This window comes from Euprymna scolopes, chromosome 10 (assembly GCF_053919585.1).
Source record: "Euprymna scolopes isolate OS-2025 chromosome 10, ASM5391958v1, whole genome shotgun sequence".
NCBI classification, from domain to species: Eukaryota; Metazoa; Mollusca; class Cephalopoda; order Sepiida; family Sepiolidae; genus Euprymna; species Euprymna scolopes.
The window spans coordinates 43457239-43477468 of record NC_136491.1 but is presented as its reverse complement, the minus strand read 5'-3'; the positions used below and the strand labels follow the sequence as shown (position 1 = coordinate 43477468).

The 20230-nt window shown below is 34.0% G+C and overlaps 1 protein-coding gene across 1 annotated transcript in view; it reads right to left on the bottom strand.

Annotated features, from left to right (window-relative positions):
• Positions 1-8968: 8968 nt before the first annotated feature.
• LOC145285952 (major facilitator superfamily domain-containing protein 6-like protein B) overlaps positions 8969-20230 on the bottom strand; it is a 34784-nt gene continuing 23522 nt past the window's right edge. Inside the window, exon 2 of the mRNA XM_080134473.1 lies at positions 8969-11146. Within this exon, the coding sequence (XP_079990599.1) occupies positions 9165-11048 (1884 nt within the window). The 5' untranslated portion in view covers positions 11049-11146 and the 3' untranslated portion in view covers positions 8969-9164. The remainder of the gene's footprint in view (positions 11147-20230) is intronic.

Below are 20230 nucleotides of genomic sequence, written 5' to 3'. Positions count from 1 at the left end.
TTCTAGCAGCCTTGGCTATGGATTTAATGTATGTGTTCCATTTAAGATCAAGAGTAAAGGTCAAGCCCAGAAGCTTGTCAAAACATGAGGTCTCCTCAAGACGAGAGCCATTCATTTCAACTGATGCCAGATGGGAATTAGAGTGTTGATGGTGTAAAGATAAAAGCTTCGTTTAGAAGCTTCGTTTTAACCAGCCACCCCTTTCCCCATTGTACCACATGTTCAAGATCAGAGGAGAGAGAATTAGAAAGAACTTGGTCCTTTACAGTCTTAGATGTGCTACCATAGATAGTAGTGTCATCAGCATAAATGTCTACAAATGATGTAAGGATGTGACTTGGAAGATTATTAATGTAGATCAGGAAGAGAGTTGGGTCCAGGATGGACTCCAGCATTAATACTGTGAGCTTCTGATTTCTGCCCATCAACCACTACTCTTATGAACCTATCAAAGAGAAATGATTTAATAATTGAGAAGATATTTCCAGCTATACCGTAGCTGGAGATCTTGTGAAGTAAATCTTTATGGCATACTCTATCAAAGGCCTTTGATATGTCAAAAACAATTGCCCTAGAAAGGTTGCCTCTGCCGAGAGATTCGTTAATCCTATGAGATATAACTGTAAGCACATCTGCTGTAGATCTAGCAGAACAGAAACCATATTGCGTGTCACTAAGAAGGTTATTTTTGCTGAGATGGTTGATTACTTCTCTATTTAACACAGATTCCAGCAACTTATGATGCGCAGGAGACTTATTGGCCTGTATTGAGAGGGAGATGAGCGAATACCTGAATTCTTAAATACAGGGCATACTGATGCGATTTTCCAGGGTGATGAGAAGCAATTCTCCTTAAGACAATGTTTAAACACTTTTGTAAGTATGGGCACTAGTTCTGGTTGAAGTCTTTTGAGTACTATAATTGGAATACCGTCAGGGCCGGTTGCTTTACTGGAATCAAGGTTTTTGATTAGTTTGGCAATATCACGTACAGATATTTGTATATCACATAGCATGTTTTCTGATACAGGAAGAAATATTGGAGGTTGGCAGCCTTGGTCGCAAAGGTTAGAATTTGCTGCAAAGTTCTTGGCAAAGAGTTTGGCTTTTTCTGATGCTGACGAGATTACCTCAGGTCCATTTATGATAGTTGCGATAGAACATACGCTTCTTTTCAGGATTCTGTTTGCTATTTGCCAAAACTGGTGGGTACCAAGTCGCTGCTCAGCTACTGTTTTCGTAAATGTAATGTAAAAAAAACGCACGTATTCGGAACGTTAGAATTTTTGGATTTTTGGGACTTGTGCAGTGTACGAATTATGCTGAAAGAATGACATTATTTAGAAAGTCATTCTTAACATAAGGAGGGGGACTTTTTAACTGTTCTCCACTTTCACCTAACAATTTAATAAAAAAGAAAGATACCATATAAATTTTACTTTGAAATCCTACCTGAAATGTAACACGTTGTGTACACTGCAAAAACACCACATATTTATTTGAAAGTAATAATTGTTAATCTAATCGGTCTAAACATAATAATAAAGAAGATATATAGGTATGTCTTTGTATATTTGAATTAATGTCTGAGTGTTGTTTTTCAAGTGTATCTTGTTTGAGAGAAACATTCCTGAATTCGACAAGATACACCTGAAGAAGGTTGGAGGTTATATAAACCGAAATGCTGTGAAAATAGTATTCAAGATGAGACCAGTGATCCAATGAATCCAAATAATAGCATAATCGTATTGACTGATTTCATTAGATCATCAAAGTTAAGCAATGTTGGGCCTGGTCAGTATTAGAGAGGTGTCATTTTGAAATGCATGTGGGAAGACAATGACGTCTTTCTACAAAAAAAATTAAGATTATCATTTTAACTGCCCAGGGATATACAGTAGAACCCCGCGATACAGTGGCTCTAGGATACGTTTTTTTCAGGTTATGATGTGGAATACGATGTTTTCCGGCCCCTGGTTATGGTATTTACCCCACCTTACAATGTTATTTGATTATATACATGTGTATTATATATACTGTACTGTATTTTGTTACTAATTTTTAATATGTACGGTATAAAATTTTGCTTAGGCCTCACCATACGATTTCACCTTAAGATCCCAACCCCAGAACGGATTAATGCTGTATCCCAGGGTTCTGCTGTACATGCAATTCTGGACCACTGGTAATATCCCCTAGAATCTTTTTCCTTCAAAGGAAACCGGCTTAACACGCCCAGTATGAATGTCGCATCAGGTAGGATAGGTATTTTAGAAAACAAGGGAGATAATTTAATAACACAATAGACAAAGGGAGATAATCTATTTTAATAGATAAATGAAGTAACTTATTAATGTAGTCCATCTTTTTTTTATATTATAAAATTGAAAATTATGAAAATTAAAAAAATCAGAATAAAAATGTTATTATGAGGTTCAAGGCTAGGAGTACATATTGGTCCTCATTCTTCGCCTGGTGGTACTAGGTTAATTTACTAGTCATATAACTTTTTCTGGATCTGTTTTCTTTCTTGTGAAATTGGTCAGGTAGTTGTGGACTAAGAGTGTTGCATAATTTATTTATATGTATCGATATGATGTAAATATTTTAGTCGATTGAAAACTTCTCGGGAGAAAGTTAGGGTTAAGGTTAATCTTCGTGTTGGGCTGAAAATCTGAAATAAAATTTAAATTTACAATGAAATAAAAACTTGAGAAAAGTGAAATCTTAAAAAGAAACTGTTTTAATAATAATTTTATCAAAGTATATTCATGCAGCAAATCTTCTGTTAGACATGTTTCGTTGGATAAAAACAAGAAGAAACTTTTTAGTCTTCGCCGTTTAGTAATTTTACATGTGTCCTTATGAGTGTAGAGTAATATGTGGAAGGGCAAACTCCCTTCTCCTCAGTAATATTGGACCAATCTCTTCATGTGACAATTTACACAAATGAGACTAATGTAAGAAAGTCTCTACAAAACAGTATTAGATCTCTCTCTGAGAGCAGAGCACTTTACATATTCGCTTCAGCCTCTCAGTCAGAAAGCTGAAATAGATATGTAAGGGGGTAAAACAGTTAAATAGTAGGGGCCCTATGTTAGTAGGTAGCAATTACATCAACTAGTATGAATTTTGATACGAGTCACTTTAGGGCATGTCATAATAACCCAGATCTGTAAAACAGAATTGTTCCCAGGGTTGAACGAAAGATGGTTGACAAGGCAGGAGCAAGAGATTAAACTCTAAATAAAATAGTCAAATGATGGGAAAAACTTAAGGTTTTCAGCTCAGTCTCTCCATTGGAAGAATGTGAATGAGACACGTTATAATGATGTAGAAGATTGATAATCTCAGTGAATGCCACCAATGTCTCTCTCTGTTCATTTCTTATATTACTAGGTTAGTAAATTTAAGAAGTAAATAATTAATCAGTTATTTAGTCTCTCTCTCTTTTCTAAGTCCATTCTTCTCAATAAAACCTTGAAAAAACTCAGTAAAAGTCTTATTGTATCTTTCAAGCATGAACAGTTTTATTCATCTAAGTTAAACAGACAATCGCCGACCATTAGATGACATAAAGAAACCCAGCAACGGTAAAGAGAATAAAATAACCCAGCATGTATAAACAACTCATATGTATAAAGATATTCAATTCATTTGGTTTATTGGTCGCTCATTGGTGAAAACATTACACGACGCACCGAGAAAACATCTGTTTCTTTTACAAATTTGACTCTCTTATTCTGCCACATCAACTTCCTACGAAGTCATTTCCATCGATATGTCAACTTAATCTCTACTTTAAACTTCTAGTAGAAATTTCTGCTTTCTACATCATTCTAATCCTCCCACATCCGATATTAGTACATTTTAAAAAAAGACATTTACAGGATCCGTCATAAGTAATGATACATTTTATTTGTAACTTTGCTCATTTCTCCTGTTTCATATAGTATTCAAAAGCAAGAATCATCTATTCTTAAAGCATCATTGAGCTCAAGGAACACATCTGAGCTACCATAACCCAAGTGCCATTGGAAATGTGCACTAAAGTATGTAACTCAATCCCTAATAGATTAGCAAAGTCCATGTTTTCTGGAGGGGTGGGGTCACAAAGGTTCTGAACCTAGCAAAAAAAGAACTTAATCCGGTTCAGTTGTTTGCCAATATGGAGACATTTTTAAATAAACATTTTTAAAGAAAAACCAGTTAAGGAGAATAATCTTTATCATTTTAGTAAGAGTTAGCATTCCTTATGTGACTTTTTAGCTTGGGTACTGAACTTAACAAAAAACAGGAGTTATTATAAAACAGAGAGATGATTACAAAACAAATTTTAATAAAATGGATCCCGGGCATCGTCCGGTAAATAAATACAGGGTTCGACATTAATGACTATATATTTTATTTTGACTGTAACTAAGCTTCAACCTTTGTCCCATCGACGAAATGTTGCATCCCTCTGCCTCAACGGAAATACACCCGACAAACCTGACAAGCAGCAAAGTCCCACCCTATCACAGTAGAGATCCCTAAATGTAAGAAAGCCTTCTACTCTAATAGTTTAATCCCCAGAACTGCTAGACTTTGGAATTCCCTTCCGGTTTCCTGCTTCCTCAACTGTACTGACATGCAGAAGTTCAAGTCTAATGTGAACAAACATTTTGCTGCTCAACTCCCTACATAGTATCCCTGCAACTTATGTCCCTGATAGTAGCCCCCTACATCAAAGTGGCACTGTTCCTTGTTTGGGGTGAAAATCTAATAACAAATACAAACTTTGTAAGAATTTCGTCACTTTCATGTAGCATTTGTAAGAATTTCGTCACTTTCATGTAGCATTTGAAAGAATTTCGTCACTTTCATGTAGCATTTGTAAGAATTTCGTCACTTTCATGTAGCATTTGTAAGAATTTCGTCACTTTCATGTAGCATTTGAAAGAGGAAATTGAATATTTTTATGGCATCATTGAACTTGAACTCATTGAACTCGGAACAAATCCGAGCTGCCATTGGACATGTACAGGGTGGCCGAAAAGTCCCAGGACACTGTATCCTTTTCGAATTTTAGGAGACTGAAACCTATTTTTGTATCTAGATGTACAGGGTGGCCGAAAAGTCCCAGGACACTGTATAGTGTCCTGGGACTTTTCGGCCACCCTGTACACCGAAGTATGCTACTCAATGTTTGAAAGATTAGCGAAATGGGTTAAGCTCTATGGAAAGCACACAGAGTTTTACTAAATGCTCTAATGAACATTATGTTTTATGTTGCAAAAAACTTAGCCATTTGTTAGATTATATTTTGCAACCCCATATTTTTTCCATTTTTTTTTTTACAAGTTTTCTGGCCTTGATAAGTGGTTACTTATCAAGGCCAGAAAACTGCTCAAGGATAAGGGTTCATAAGTACCAGGTGGCTGATGAAACAACACCATAGTGGTGGAAATTAGATAGAAATTGCTAATTTAAGAGGGCGGCTCAACAAGAATTTGTTTATATTAGACTTGAAAACAACCACGTTAAAGCCAGCTGAAAACAGACCTACTATATAAAGTTTCACAAGCAGTTTTAAAGAAGAAACTTTGTTTATGGAATTTGCGTTTAGTTGTAGGCACAGATAGAGAATAGAGGAAAGTGTCACATTTATTAAGTTGACATAAAATCATATAGTTGCTTATGACGGACTCTGTGCAACCCTGGTACATTCTGTTTGTCTATTGGTTTCCAATAAACGTCTATTGGTAATTTTATTTATTCCGTTACCAAAAAAATATATTAAAATTCATGAGAGAACATGCAAAGCTACTATAAAAAAAAAAGACTTAAAATTTCTTTGATCATCGAAACATGTTTAAAATAATTAACCCCAACTTTACAGATCATCGATCTTCTTCTTTCCATAAATGATTCTCAATTTAGGACTTGAGAAAAATCCAATCCATTTAATGAAGGGCACCATTTTAAAATTGAGTTCTATTGCAGAAACGTGAGGAATACACGCAACCATTCTGATGATGTTCAAGGGTGTTTAATAGAATTAATACACTTGCTTTGGTAGTATATTATGGAGTCCCTACTGTAGTGGCGTGATGTAGTGTATATATGCAAGGATTTATGCTTTCATCTCTTCACATGATCGATCACAGACACACGAATCTTATTTAAAATGGAGGTTTTATTTGTATGATATAGAGTTGCATGTATTCAACATTACAGATAGTCAAAAGAGAAAGATATATATTTTACCAAGACAGATAAGCAGGCACAGAGGTACCAGAACCACTTCATATTGTAATATGGTTATATTTAATGTTGTGGTTTGCGCACCTTATGGATAATAATGAACTCTTCCACTTACTATAAAGACCGGGAGAATATGTCTCTCAGTGTTATGCACACTTGGCACTTGGACTCTTTATTTGTTATATTTGTTTTCCTGTTTAATATATTTTGTTTCTAATAATTACTGATTTGTGTCTTTCTTCCGGGTCCTTTCCTTGTATATATATATATATATATATATATATATATATATATATATATATATATATATATATATATATATATATATATATTATTAAATATTATTTATGTGCAAAAAGATATACCTATGGACATGTATGTTTCCAGCTTTTAGTCATCGTCAGCATAGGTAAGGATCAAACTCATGACACTAATACTGAGTTTGATCCTAACCTATGCTGGCGACGGCTAAAAGCTAGAAACATGCATGTCCACAGATATACCTTTATGCATGTAAATAATATTTAATAATAAAAATAAATAAATAAATAAATATGTCCCATAAAAAATAAGGGCGATTCATATATATATATATATATATATATATATATATATATATATATATATATATATATATATATATATATATGAATACAAAAAAAGCTTATAGCTTTTAAAAAATGCTAAGGTAGCAGAAAAAAATAAAATAACAGCATTTCAAAGTTGTTAATATCGCTAAAACATGCTTAATTTTTTTTTTTTTTTTAAATGCTTATTAAATATTTTTGTGCACAAAAGTTATGGATAAAATATTTTTAAAAAAATGTAATAAATATTTGGATAAAATATTCAAATGTTTAATAAATAAAATTAATAATAATAACAAAATAATATGTGCCAATTAAAAGGGGCGACGTAAAATAAACAAAGGGTAGGTAACTCAATGCGTAACAATTAAATACCACAGAATCGCTATTATTAAAGAGTGCTCAATGGAGGGCAGAGCTGGTTTATAGTCTGTTTATTATTCAAATATTATTGGTTGCATATGTGTATGCTTTTGTTCTAATGAAGTGGTCTCTTTTGAATTGGGATTCCACTGAAACAAATATGTACACATGTAACCAATAATTTTTGTATAATAAACAGACTATATATATATATATATATATATATATATATATATATATATATATATATATATATATATATATATGTATATTTTTAAATGTCTCTTTACTTAGAAAAAGTGTAACACTTTTTTCAGTGAAAATTACCATCTAATTTACATAGGGTTTGAACACACCGCAAATACATATGTAAACTAAATGGCAAAATAATAAGTTCTTTTTTTACTTCTTTAATTTCCTCAAGCATAAAATAGAAATAATAATTTTTAGTTCTGCAATAGAATAGAATGAAAATATTAATCAACTGACGCCATCATGCAAAAAAAATATGTCACACATGGAATTCTCAATAAAATTCATGTTCCTTTCTGCAATCCAACCATATTTTGCATGAATAATCTTCAGTGTTTGCCTGATTTGTTCACTAAGTTTGTCATAAAAGTTCCATAGTCTTTGTTTTATTATCATATATGTGGGGGACACTTTGCCCATCGTCTCATCCATAAGAGATGTGATCCTAAATGGGTTTCACAATCACAAGACAATAACACAATGGGGTGCAGAGGGGGTAGCCACAGAGCAGTGGTCTATCATATTCAAAATCTCTCCCTTTCTTATACCCAATAGTCTTTGATCTATTGCTATTCAACTGGATACGGCATGCAAAATTGTCAACAATTTTTAAACGTTCTTCTCTTGGTGTTACTGTTATGTATAATTTGTGGATTGATTTAATAAACATCATCTTTTAAATAAAATATAAGAGAAAGATATGATAAAATATAACATTACATAAAATATAAGGTAACAGATAAAACTCCTGAATCTTTTAATTTCTTTCCGACTTTTTCTACCGCCACCACCCTCAGGAAGTTTGAAATCTTATTTGTGCTTCTGGTATAGATTCCAAGCCAAGCAGAACTCCATATCTTTTCCACAGATATTGATATTTAAAATTGTCCATAATCAATTATTTTGGCTGTGATAGTTCTCTTTAGTTCAAGATAAGTCTATGGATTGTTTCAAAAGATATTATCTCTAAGATAACATCCTCAGATCACAATCAAGAGAAGGCGAAGGGTTAAGGTTCAGTGAGTGGGAAGCCCATTCGGGATCATGCCTTTTACTGATGAAGCGATCACCAAAGTGCCCCACAGATAATCAAACAGTGATAAAATAAAGACTGTTGGACATTTATGACTGAAACTTGGTGGACAAGTCAGGCATATTAGACTGAAGTTTATTTGTAGGTAATATGGTTGGATTGCAGAGAAGATTATGAATTTTTTTAACAATTCTGTATGTGGAATTCAAAAAAATAATTGAGGGAGGCTGAAGAGTGGATGTCACCCTGTATTAAATATTTGCATCTAGAAAACTGTTGGATATTCATGAGTCAGGCATATTGGGACTAAAGTTTATTGGCACCAAATATTGCTGAACTGTAAAGAGAATTAGATTCGATAATTGAAATTTAAAAAACATTCAGAGGTGGGGGGGGGGTCATCCTGTATCAAATGGACAAGCATATTTTTTTGTGTTTGATGCAAAAAATTAAAATGCATAAAATATTTCTTAGTATTATCTACTTCTTTTGGTTAGAAGGAAACAAATAATCACCATATTGTAATCATGGAAAAACTCAGTGACATCATCGGAATGTTTTGTGGCATTCCTTACATTCCTGAATGGAACTCTATCTCCCAAAATGGCCACCAACTACAAACATTTCTCAAGAGTTTTATAGTTTCTTTGCATTTGAATTGACTATTTTAACAAGAAGACATCTCAGGATTCTTTTAGGGCCTGTTCCAGCCAATCAGATTCAACAGCTGCAGTAGAGTCGTCACTGTTCTCCTCCTCTTCGGCTTGCAATATGCGCTGATATTTAACCGGGGTACGCTTCGGCATGTATCTGTCGATTATGAAAAAGACAATCGACCAAACGCTGCAAAACGCTGCAACGATACGGTAAAGCATCGCCAGATCCCAGTAATCCACAATATATCCGGATATAAGACTACCCACTGAGAAACCAACCCCAAAGTATGCGGATGATAAGATATTCCGAATGCTGCGGTCGATCTCAGGGTTAACATTAAAGATGGGGTTACTAAAAACAGCGTACCACAAAGCTGTGTGAGTGAAGGCATGAAACAGTTCCAGTGGCAAGATGAACCACGCCGAAAAGACGAAGGTGTAGATGAGGACACGGATGCTGAAAAAGAACATTGACATTGTGATAACGGCTCGCGTTCCCATGCGTTTCACAAGATACTCGCCGTAAAGCAAGATGGGAAATTCTGAAAAGGTCCCCACCATTATACACAATCCCATCACACCCTCATGGCCCCCGAGGTCCTCAATGAGCCAGAACAAAAAGTTACTGACCGTTGAGTACGAGGCACCCATGAAGAATACGGTCGTCATGTAAACAAAGCCGTTGCATCCGAAGCATGTGATCTCTACCCCTTTCTTTATCCGATTCGAGGAGACCAGTTTGGTATTTAGGGGCATCGGAAGCATCAGTGTCAAGATAATCGATAATCCGAGGAATATTGCAAACGCAAAACAGTGAATGAGAATATGATTCATCTGGAATGCTAAAATGCATTTTGTATTCTCAACAAAATAACCAATCATTGTCGGAACCAAGAAGAAAGCAACCGAGGTCCATATTCGGTGTTTGCCATATTTTTCCAGCCGATCGATGCAATCCAGGAGATCGTACCAACTATCATCAGCCAGTTTTTCTGAAGCCGAAGCAATGGGTTCTCCGATTATAATTATTAAAAGGATCACCAAGAACACACGCGTACTCTCTTTTGCTATTACGCTTATCATATACGCTTTAAATTTCAGCCACCACACATGGAAGTCCCAAGAATTGTTGCTAAACAATGATGAATAGGAAATGGCTGAAGTTTGGCTCGTAATTCCATTTGCAGTGACAGCAGTCCGTTTATTTCGTCTTTGAGTGTTTTCTATTTTTGCAGTTTCATTTCTCTTCATTGATGAAGAACTATTTGTGCTTTCGGGTGCTGCATTTGTTGGCTTGGTAATTTCCGTTGTAAAATGAGTTTTTGGATATGTTGTGGTAGGAATAGCTACGAAAGTAGCATTTATTTCATCTGTGGAATTATTCGTCGATTCTAAAGTGGTCATTGTAGGGGTTGTGGTTGAATTCTTCGCTGTTCTTGAAAACGGTTTATGAGTGCTTGAAAACGGTTTATGAGTTGTGGATTGATTTGTGATGCCATTTGGCCATGAAGTGGAAGTAAAATTAACGTAGATTCTGTGAGTGATCAATGCAGGTTTTGCCGTAACTTTTGTGTTTACCATTCCACATTTAGCCTGCAAATTGTCGTCAATTGATGCTGCAATGAACCACACGCATAAGTTCGTAGCCATCATCATTGTGAGAGAAAGAAACAGGTAAAAACGTCTTCTTCGTAAGCGGATGGCCTGCTGAGCCCAGACTGATGCCCATAAAAATGCAGATAGCATCTTTGCGGCCATTAAGTAACCAACCTGGACAGCAGACAAACCGAGGTGACGGTAGAAGAGGGTGAGAAACGGAAACAGCGAGGCCTTAGCGGCAGCATAGAACAGATGGTAAACATTGCAGAATAGAATGGCACGGTTGATATTGATGGAATTAGGGTTGATCATGATGATGGCAATGTGGGTTTGCGTGTTGCAAACACTTCAAGACAAAATGTCTGTATACAATTGTTAGGGATGGGATGAGGTACACACCATCACATTGTCTGCAAAGTGAAAAGAAAAAAAGATACATTATGTAATGAAGAGAAAAAAGTGGAAAATGTTTGAAAACTTTTGAAAAAGAAAAGCAGAAGACATTTGAACTTTAAAATAATAATGATTTGGTTGGTTTATATTACACTGTGTGCAATACAATTTACCAAACCACACAACAGACAATAGAAAAAATCATTGCATTACAAACAGACTTTACTTTCACACGACACAGAAAAATTTATTTATTTATTTGCAAACTGTTATCCTCATCTTCATAGTTGTTGTTTCATCACGTTTCAGCCAACTATTCCTCTGGCCTTCATTGGGATAGGAATGCTGAGTCTCTTAACTGTATCCTCAGTAATAACCGCCTTCCATAGTTGTTGTCGTCTCACCATGTTTTGGCCAACTAATCCTCTGAAAGCTGAAATAGGATTGTTAATCATGATGTGACAGTAACGAGAACAAAAGATCAGTCAGTATATTTTAAAGTTTATTTTATCGGTGGCAATGAGTTTTAATACAGTTTATCAATGAAAGTTGAGGACAGTTGCAAGTTAAACATGGCAGAAGGAACTAAAATAAGATTGTTAATCAAGGTGTGACAGACAAAAGACCGGCCATAAAGGTAGATATGCTTATTTAGTTTATGGACAGTTTTAAGAGTGATAATGAGTTTTGCAACAGTTTATGATAAGGACAATTTGCAGACAGTCCTGAGTTTGTGACAGTTAAGGACACAGTTTTGAATCTAACAGTAAAAGGCAGGTTATGATTTGGAACAGTCCGAGATGAACTGACGTCAATCAAGAACAAAAAGGCCTCAACAGACAGTGTGGACATTAGCCCTTAGAAGTTGTTTCTTGTGATGGTGACACACATGCACCAAGAGCCCAACTGACATCCATAAGAATGTGTTTCCTATGTTTTCTTTTGAGTTGTTTCATTCTTTTTTATATAAAATACTTATGTACACATGTGCGCTCCCTTGGCAACGGTCAGTGTGAGAGAAAATGACACGGCTACAAAAAACGATGAAGGAAAAGGAAACCATGGAAACGGCCTGGGGTCGGCATTTGCTGTTAAGTGGAGAACATGATTTCATATTAATCCAGCGTTGGAATACTGTATATGAAGTGTGTTGAACCATTCTGTCACCTTTTGAGCATCAATCATCAAATGGACCAATCGCAGCATATGATAGGAGGCTGTTACTGTTCTTTCATTTTTTTCAATTTTCTTATCAGTTTGTTCAAGCTGGGGATGAAGCATCCTGCCGGATGCCAAACATTCGCCCGTTAACTCAGATATTCCAATTGAGAGATGTTTTTAAGATTCTGACCATCCCTTTAAGTGCAATTGTTTGAATCTCTCACGCACTTTGTTCACCGGGTATATTTGCCAGGTAGTTTTTGAAATTCTTTTTCACAAGTCCAGTTGCTCCTATAATAACTGAAATGATAGCAATCTTCTTGAGATTCCAGTTTCTTTCAGTATGTGCATGATAACATCAAACAATGCTACAATAATATTGCAACATCTTTTTTAAAAAAATTAGTGATGGGATGATGTCTGATTCCGATTCTTTATAAATCTCTAAATATTTAACTATAAAGTTGTTACTTTCCCGATTGCGGTAAAAACACACTTTAAATGTGTATGCATTTTCTCCAGCATAAAAACACACTTGTGAGAGGGGGGGAGGACTATAATTTTAGTTTTACTGGTAGTTTAAAATCAATAAATATTTATTATTCTATTATTACTACCAGCAGTATAATAAAAAAATAAAAATAAAATAAAGAAAAAATTAAAAAAAGAATATTCGTTTTTGGCATCGGAAAACAGGCACATGTTTTCTGGTTCCGATACTGATTCCTCCAAAAGTTCCGATTTTTTCGAGTCCTGATTCTGATTAATCGTCCCAACACTAGTAAAACTAAAGCAAGACAAAATGGGTTACGGTTAGGGTCAGGGTCAGGGTTGAGTTAAGAAGAATAAATATATGCAGTTTCTTTTATTGGAGGAACAATGTCTAGAAATGCCTACTAATTAATGCATAAAAATAATTAAAAAAATTTTCTGTAATTAAGCACTGACTTTCTGTTGGGAATGAGACTTTCCAAATGAGAATCCCTATGTACTCCCTGAACCCCATAATACAAATTTTTTTATTTTTTTAATTTATATAATTTTCAATTTATAAAATTGAATAAAGTAAAACATTTTTTTTTGCTGTATTGATGAATATTTGTCGAGTACGTAAACTTGACTATTATAATAAAACCAAAATACAAAATTTGGATCACCATTGAATTCCTTGTAAACTTTTACTCAAGAAACGTTAGACGGTTATTAGAGAGGTTCAATTTTAGTGAAATACCTCACCTAATTTGGATAAAATTATTGATTATTAATGGAGATATTGAAAAGTCGGGTGTAGCTAATGTAACATGTGTGAAAATAGCGGCAGAAAAGGATGTCTGGTTTGTGAAGAGATTACCAGTAGCAGTAGCCGAAAAACATGCATATACAAATTAGGAAGTGTGCACGAGAAGAAAAAGGAAAAAACAAGAGAAAAAATGAATGTGTAAAGTCGAGGAAGTGAGGTGAGAAGGTCGCATGTTTTTAAGTGGTGTTAGGACGGGAAAGTACCAGTAATAAAAACTTTTGTTAAAAAAGAAAAAAATACCGACCCGGATTTTTATTTTATTCTTTCCTTTGTTTGTTTGTAACTGCAACATTACATATATTTATTTTGGTGCCGTGACCAGGATTTTTAACATATTAGGGTCAATATGAAGAAAAAAAGAAAGAAAAATAAACGTTACCACGGAAAAATGCAGTCGCAAAAGAGGGGCGAAAAAAAAAAAAAACAACCAAAAAATGCAGTCGCAAATTTCTTCTTGTCTGCTCACTTTCGAGTTTTCTTCTGTCCTGTCAGTTATATTTTCATGTTTTGTGGGGACCGTGGTTGTCAATGATGATTTAATGTTAAAAACAAATGTTCTGGTCTTAGAGGTCGACTATACATTATTATAAGCGATATTGTTTCACACTCATTTTAGCGTAGCAAACAGCTTGTTTTGTTTTAGAGAAAACTTTGGAATAAACCGTCTTGACTTGAACATATTTTTATAAGTTTGTGTTTGGACTGTTTAAGTGGTATCAGCACTTTTATCGTTATGAATTATTAAAGTTTTAAAATTTGAAAAAAAACTTGCCTGGAGGTTTTGCAAGACCGGAATAAATGTTTAAACAATTATAACGCGTGCAAAAGTAAATATAAGTACTAAAGTAAGTGATAAAAATAAAAACCGTCTGACTATATTTCTATAAAGAGTAGTAATTTTGTTCTAAGCTTTATGGGTCGTTCTCAACTGACTATTAATTCTGTCATTGTGAAAAATGATTATTGAATATGAAGACATTGTATTTTTTTACATTATTTTTGAATAAGAAACTGAAATGGAAAAGACACTCATTTTTAGCATGCTGAGCAAGTTATAAATAATTTTGTTTTATTTGCAGTTTTTCACCGTGTCTGATGCTTTTGTTTGTCAGTATTTTGCTACGTCGATTCAGATAAATACTGAACACTGAAATATTAAAATGTTAAGTAGTTTTAAGTTTAAAATAAATGCAAGACTGCATGATGGTCAGGTAGGACACTGGACATGAAAGAAATTATTCTTTATAACTGAAACTCTTTATGACAATAAAGCTCAGTAGCTTGCATTGCCGCTATGGTAGAAAGATAACTGCCTACTAAATATTTGGGGTGCTCACAGTCCTTGGGTATAGAGATGGACGATGTAAATATCAACAAATTTTTTTTTCTGTAGGCAGTCTGAAAGTTGTCGACAATGGATCAAATTTGCAGGGTGTGCACATAACCTAATCATAGGACTAGGAACAATGTTATAACTAGTTTAGTCAAGGGTTTCAAAGAGGAAGTTTTAACCAAAAGAAAACTATTTGGGTAGTTGACGTAAAAACATATTAATGAGCAAGGAGAGATATAAATATTATAATTGATAGAATATTGAGAGAAAATCAAGGGTTGTGTAAGAGAATAAGAAAAAATATATATGTATAAATGTATCTTGAAACACAACTAGCATATGCATTACGAAGAGTGTTAAGAAGTAATAAACTGACTTTATAACTAAAATAAAAATATTCTGTTTCAGTTAGGTGAATTTGAAAACTCAGGATTAATAAACATCAAAGACTATGCAAACTCTGACTCGGTCTTGCAATCATTTGACTGGCTTTGTAAAATATTTTTAACAATTGAAACTGTATTCTTACACAACCAAGCTGAAACACTTTAACAATGCTCTAGTGAAATTTCTTAAAATCCCCCCTCCCTCAATCCTCGCTATTTAAACAGTTCACTAAGTAGTTTTTCCTTTCAACGTATTAAAACATTGCCTTATAATATTTGGAATAATATGTTGGAATTCCTTTATTTTTACAAATGAAAAAAAAAAAAAAACGAATGAATAAGCAAAGGAATTTCTGAAGAAAAAGTATAAAATGAAAATTTTGAATAGACGATACCTAAGACATTTTTATTTAAATTTAATTATAATGTTTGTGTGAAATTTTCAGTTTTCTTTTCTTGTTTTCTTTTATTGCCTCAGGGAATGTATGAACATAGTACATATGAGTGCACAGGAAACTATCAGCAGCAGCAAAGGATGGCTGGCTTGCAAAGAGATTAGCAGCAGCAGTAGCTGAAAAATGTGTATATATAAATTAGGAAGTGTACACAAGAAGAGAAAGGAAAAAAACAGAGAAAAAAATGCATCAAAGTCGACATCAAAGAAAATGGACGTGTAAAGTCAAGGATGAGAATGAGCTGGTTATGGTTGTAATGTGGTCGGAAGAAGAAAAAAAGAGATTTTTAAGTGGTGTTGAGACAGGAAAGTAATGATAAAAAAAAAGCGTGTTTTAGGTAATTAACATATTTTTTGTTCCTTTTTTAAAAATTATTTTGTATATATATATATATATATATATATATATATATATATATATATATATATATATATACATTTTAGTTTATAACTTGTTGCTTTTACCTAAGCTTTATTTTATTTTGTATATTCTATGTCTATTTCGTTGTCTTTATTTTATTACACTGGATTGCCTTTCCTTTGGAAATTTATTATTTTATTTATTTTAATAAAACTATAAATGGTTATATATGGAACAGTTTTTTTTCTATTTAATTCTTTATTATTATTATTTTTTTTTTTTTGTCCATATTTAACGGTTAGGACTAGTAAGTTAACGATATTTGTATATATTGAGTATTCCAAGTTAAAGGGCTGTCGTAATTTAATTTATTTGTGTACTTAATTTAATTAAGTTTACTTATCTTTCTGCCACGAGTGGCCCATTAGGTGCTAGGTTGGTGTGTTTGATCATTGATCCTAGGTTTGTCTACTTATTAGTTTTCGTTTTTTTGTTGCTCTTATTATATATATATGTGTGTGTGTGTGTGTGTGTGTGTGTGTGTGTGTGTGTGTGTGTGATTATGCCGGTAATGGAAGTATCTCTATAGTCTGTTTGATGGTAGCCGCAGTTATGATATTTAGTGTTTTGTTTTAGTTGATTTATTTAATTTTATTTGTTATATACATATATGCACATAATTACATATACATGCACACACACATGCACATATATACACATACACATACATACACACACACACACATATATATATACTAGCAAAAGTACCTGTCATTGACTGGGTTTAAAAACAGCCTACAGAAAATGGACTCTGATTTATGAAAGTATGATAGGTTATGAAAAGGAAGGGTTGTAAAGAGATATCTTAGAATTTGGGGGTATCAAAACCAAAGCAAAATATGATGAAACTAAAAATAAAATAGATAAACCCCATAATTTATTATACCATACCTGTTCACACTGAAACACTTATCACACTATTCTGTGGATCTATATTAAAAAACCTTGTTAAACTTTGTCACATATTTCCATTCTATGGAGGTCAGACGTGAACGAACACCCCATAATTTTATTATACCATATTACTTCAAACTGAAACATAATTATCATAGTATACTTATGCAGATAGATATGAAACGTCTTTATTAAAGTTTGTGCCTATTTCAATTCTATGGAGGCTAGGCGCGAACGCAGACCCCACAATTTTATTATACCATCCCTATTTAAGTTAAAACATACTTATCAAAGTATTATTATGTACATCTATATCAAAAACACTTGTAAACGTTTTTTTTAATTTTTAAATTTTTTATTTCCATACTTTGTGGACCAGGCGTATATGCAGACCTCACAATTTTAATGAATCATCATTATGCCAGATCAAACATACCCATTCCTGTGTCTCGATACATCTTCTATCATTATATGTGATCAGTTTTCTATAATAGTCAACCATATAAGAGCCTATTCGTGACCAGACACACACACAGACGTTCAGCTTTATATATATATATATATATATATACACATACATACACATGTACTCGAATATACCCTCACATGCACGCTCATGTGCATACATACACCTACACTTACATATATATATGCACACATGTACTTATATACACGCATACTTACACACAACCATATGCATATACATATACATACACATACATTCGCATCCACATGCACACATGCACATACACATATATGCATTTACACTTACATATATGCATACTTACCTATGTGTGCACTTGTACATACACACACACTCACGCATACGGTCACATAAAATATATAGATATGTACATTCGTACCATTGTTACTTTTTGATTAAATGTTATTTGGGCTCTTTATTGTGAGATTATATTTATGTATATTTAATTGTGTTTTAGTGTTTATTTGGATTTGAATAGCTTAAATCAAAAAAATATTTTTCTTTATATTGGTTTATGTTGCTTCAGTTAACTATTTTTTATTATTTTTTATATATTGTTGTTTTTTTTTATTATTTATTTAATTTCTTTTTTTTTTAATATAATTTATATGGGAGGGGGCTTGAAAAGGGGAATTTTTTCCCGAAATATATTATGGATATTGTCACAGACATAACAAGTAAGACATTTCTCTTGATTCATTTTTACATCACAAAAAAAAAACTACCACACTGTGAATATATACATATACATATGTGTCTGTATATATATATGTATATATATGATGGTCAAGGTCTGGTGTGGATGTGTGTTAAAAGCACACAGATGTCTTAGCGTAATACTGTATTTCTGCCAGACAAATCAACCCCACGTGAATGTTGTGACCACTGCTACGCAGACGGGGCTCTGATGAACGGCGAGTGTTCTGTGCCATATAACTGGACCTCCACTGTCTTGTGGACCAAGGTTCTTTTAACCAAAGGCTAAGGGTGAGGTAACCTTGACAGAAACCTCCAGTGGAGCTTAGACCCAGTCAGCTGTGGCATATATGACCCACTGGCGTGTGGAGTATGCTCTGATGCCCAGCAACCTAAGTCCCAGTCATGGATCAAATGGCATGGTGGGTGGAGAGGACTCTCATAAGCCATGGTGAAGGCAACCTCTCTAGGAGAAGGAAAACCCTGATATAAAACCTGTGCCGACTGCTGCTTCCAATGTTGTTGACTTGCTCTTCTTTTTGGTTCAATGTGGCGGTTGTTTAGAGAGTGGGATTGTCTCAGTGCAAAGTCTTTCCTCACTATACAACGCTTCAAGCACAGGCATTACTTGACATGCAATGGAATACACATTTTATAATAACAAAAGATAACAAAAAGGCTGGCTGTAGCCTTAGATGGCAAACGGACATTCAATGAGGACTGATGCAGATATGGGCGTGAATGGAACTTCCAGGGTCTGGACTGGTAGATGTTCAGGGCACCACAGCTTGGACTCAGTCATCAATGGATGCACTAGACTATAGAAGGTTCATAGAAGTGACCGTCTGGCACATGCTGCTAGTTGCGCTCATGTTTGTGTCATTTGAGCCAGAGATATATTAAGTAATGACAATACTTACTCGAGAATGAGTTGCTGGCACCATATATATATGTGTGTGTGTATATTTATGTGTGTGTATGTATATATGTGTACATGTGTTTTTATCTTCTTTACACATAATAGTAATGATTATTCCTATCTCTAAAAAGGACAGTGTAGAAATGAAACACTGAGCCTACACATTATTCCACGATGGCCACACTACCTACCTATACCTCATACAAGTTTTCTGGTATTAATCAATCGGTTTAATTAATTTCTATAAATTGCTACAGTTTCTCTGCTCTGATTCACTCTCCCAAATAATACATGCCTAGAGGTGGTTTCAGGACAACTTACCCACTATTTAATTTCTACTTCTACTACTCACCGGAGAAAATATTCTATACTCTACACTCATACACTCATTGTGAATCACTGTAAGTATTTGTTTTTTGTCATCACATGTTTTCATCTTTCACCTACAACTGTTTTCAATAAAAAATAATGAACAGTCCCATTTTTATTAACACTTTCATTGGCTGCTCAGACATAAACATTCATTCCATATTTCGCATTTAATGAACACTACAAAATGTTTTCACTTACATTCAGCATGTTCATCAGATTTTATTATTTCTGAATAATGTCTTTAGTTATTCTATTTTAATCTATTACAACTACCATACTACAACGCAATTAACACACTTTCATATATTCTTAACTTTTGAACCTGACGCTTTCACTCTCTCAGTACCTTTGGTTTCAATGTGTGTGTTTACTGATCAAACAGAAACAGACGGTGAAAGAGACATACAGAGACAGGGAGAGAGAAACGGACAGAGAATGTGTGTGTGTGTGTGTGTGTGTGTGTGTGTGTGTGTGTGTGTGTGTGTGTGTGTAGAGAGAGAGAGAGAGAGAAACAGAGTGACAGAGAGAGAGAGGGAGAGAGACATATAGACAAAGAATATATGCATGTGTGTGTGTGTGTGTGTGTGTGTGTGTCTACGTCTTCTTCATAATTTTTGGTTCATTAATACTGTTATTATGAGTACAATAATCATACTATTACTAATACTACTACTATTAATA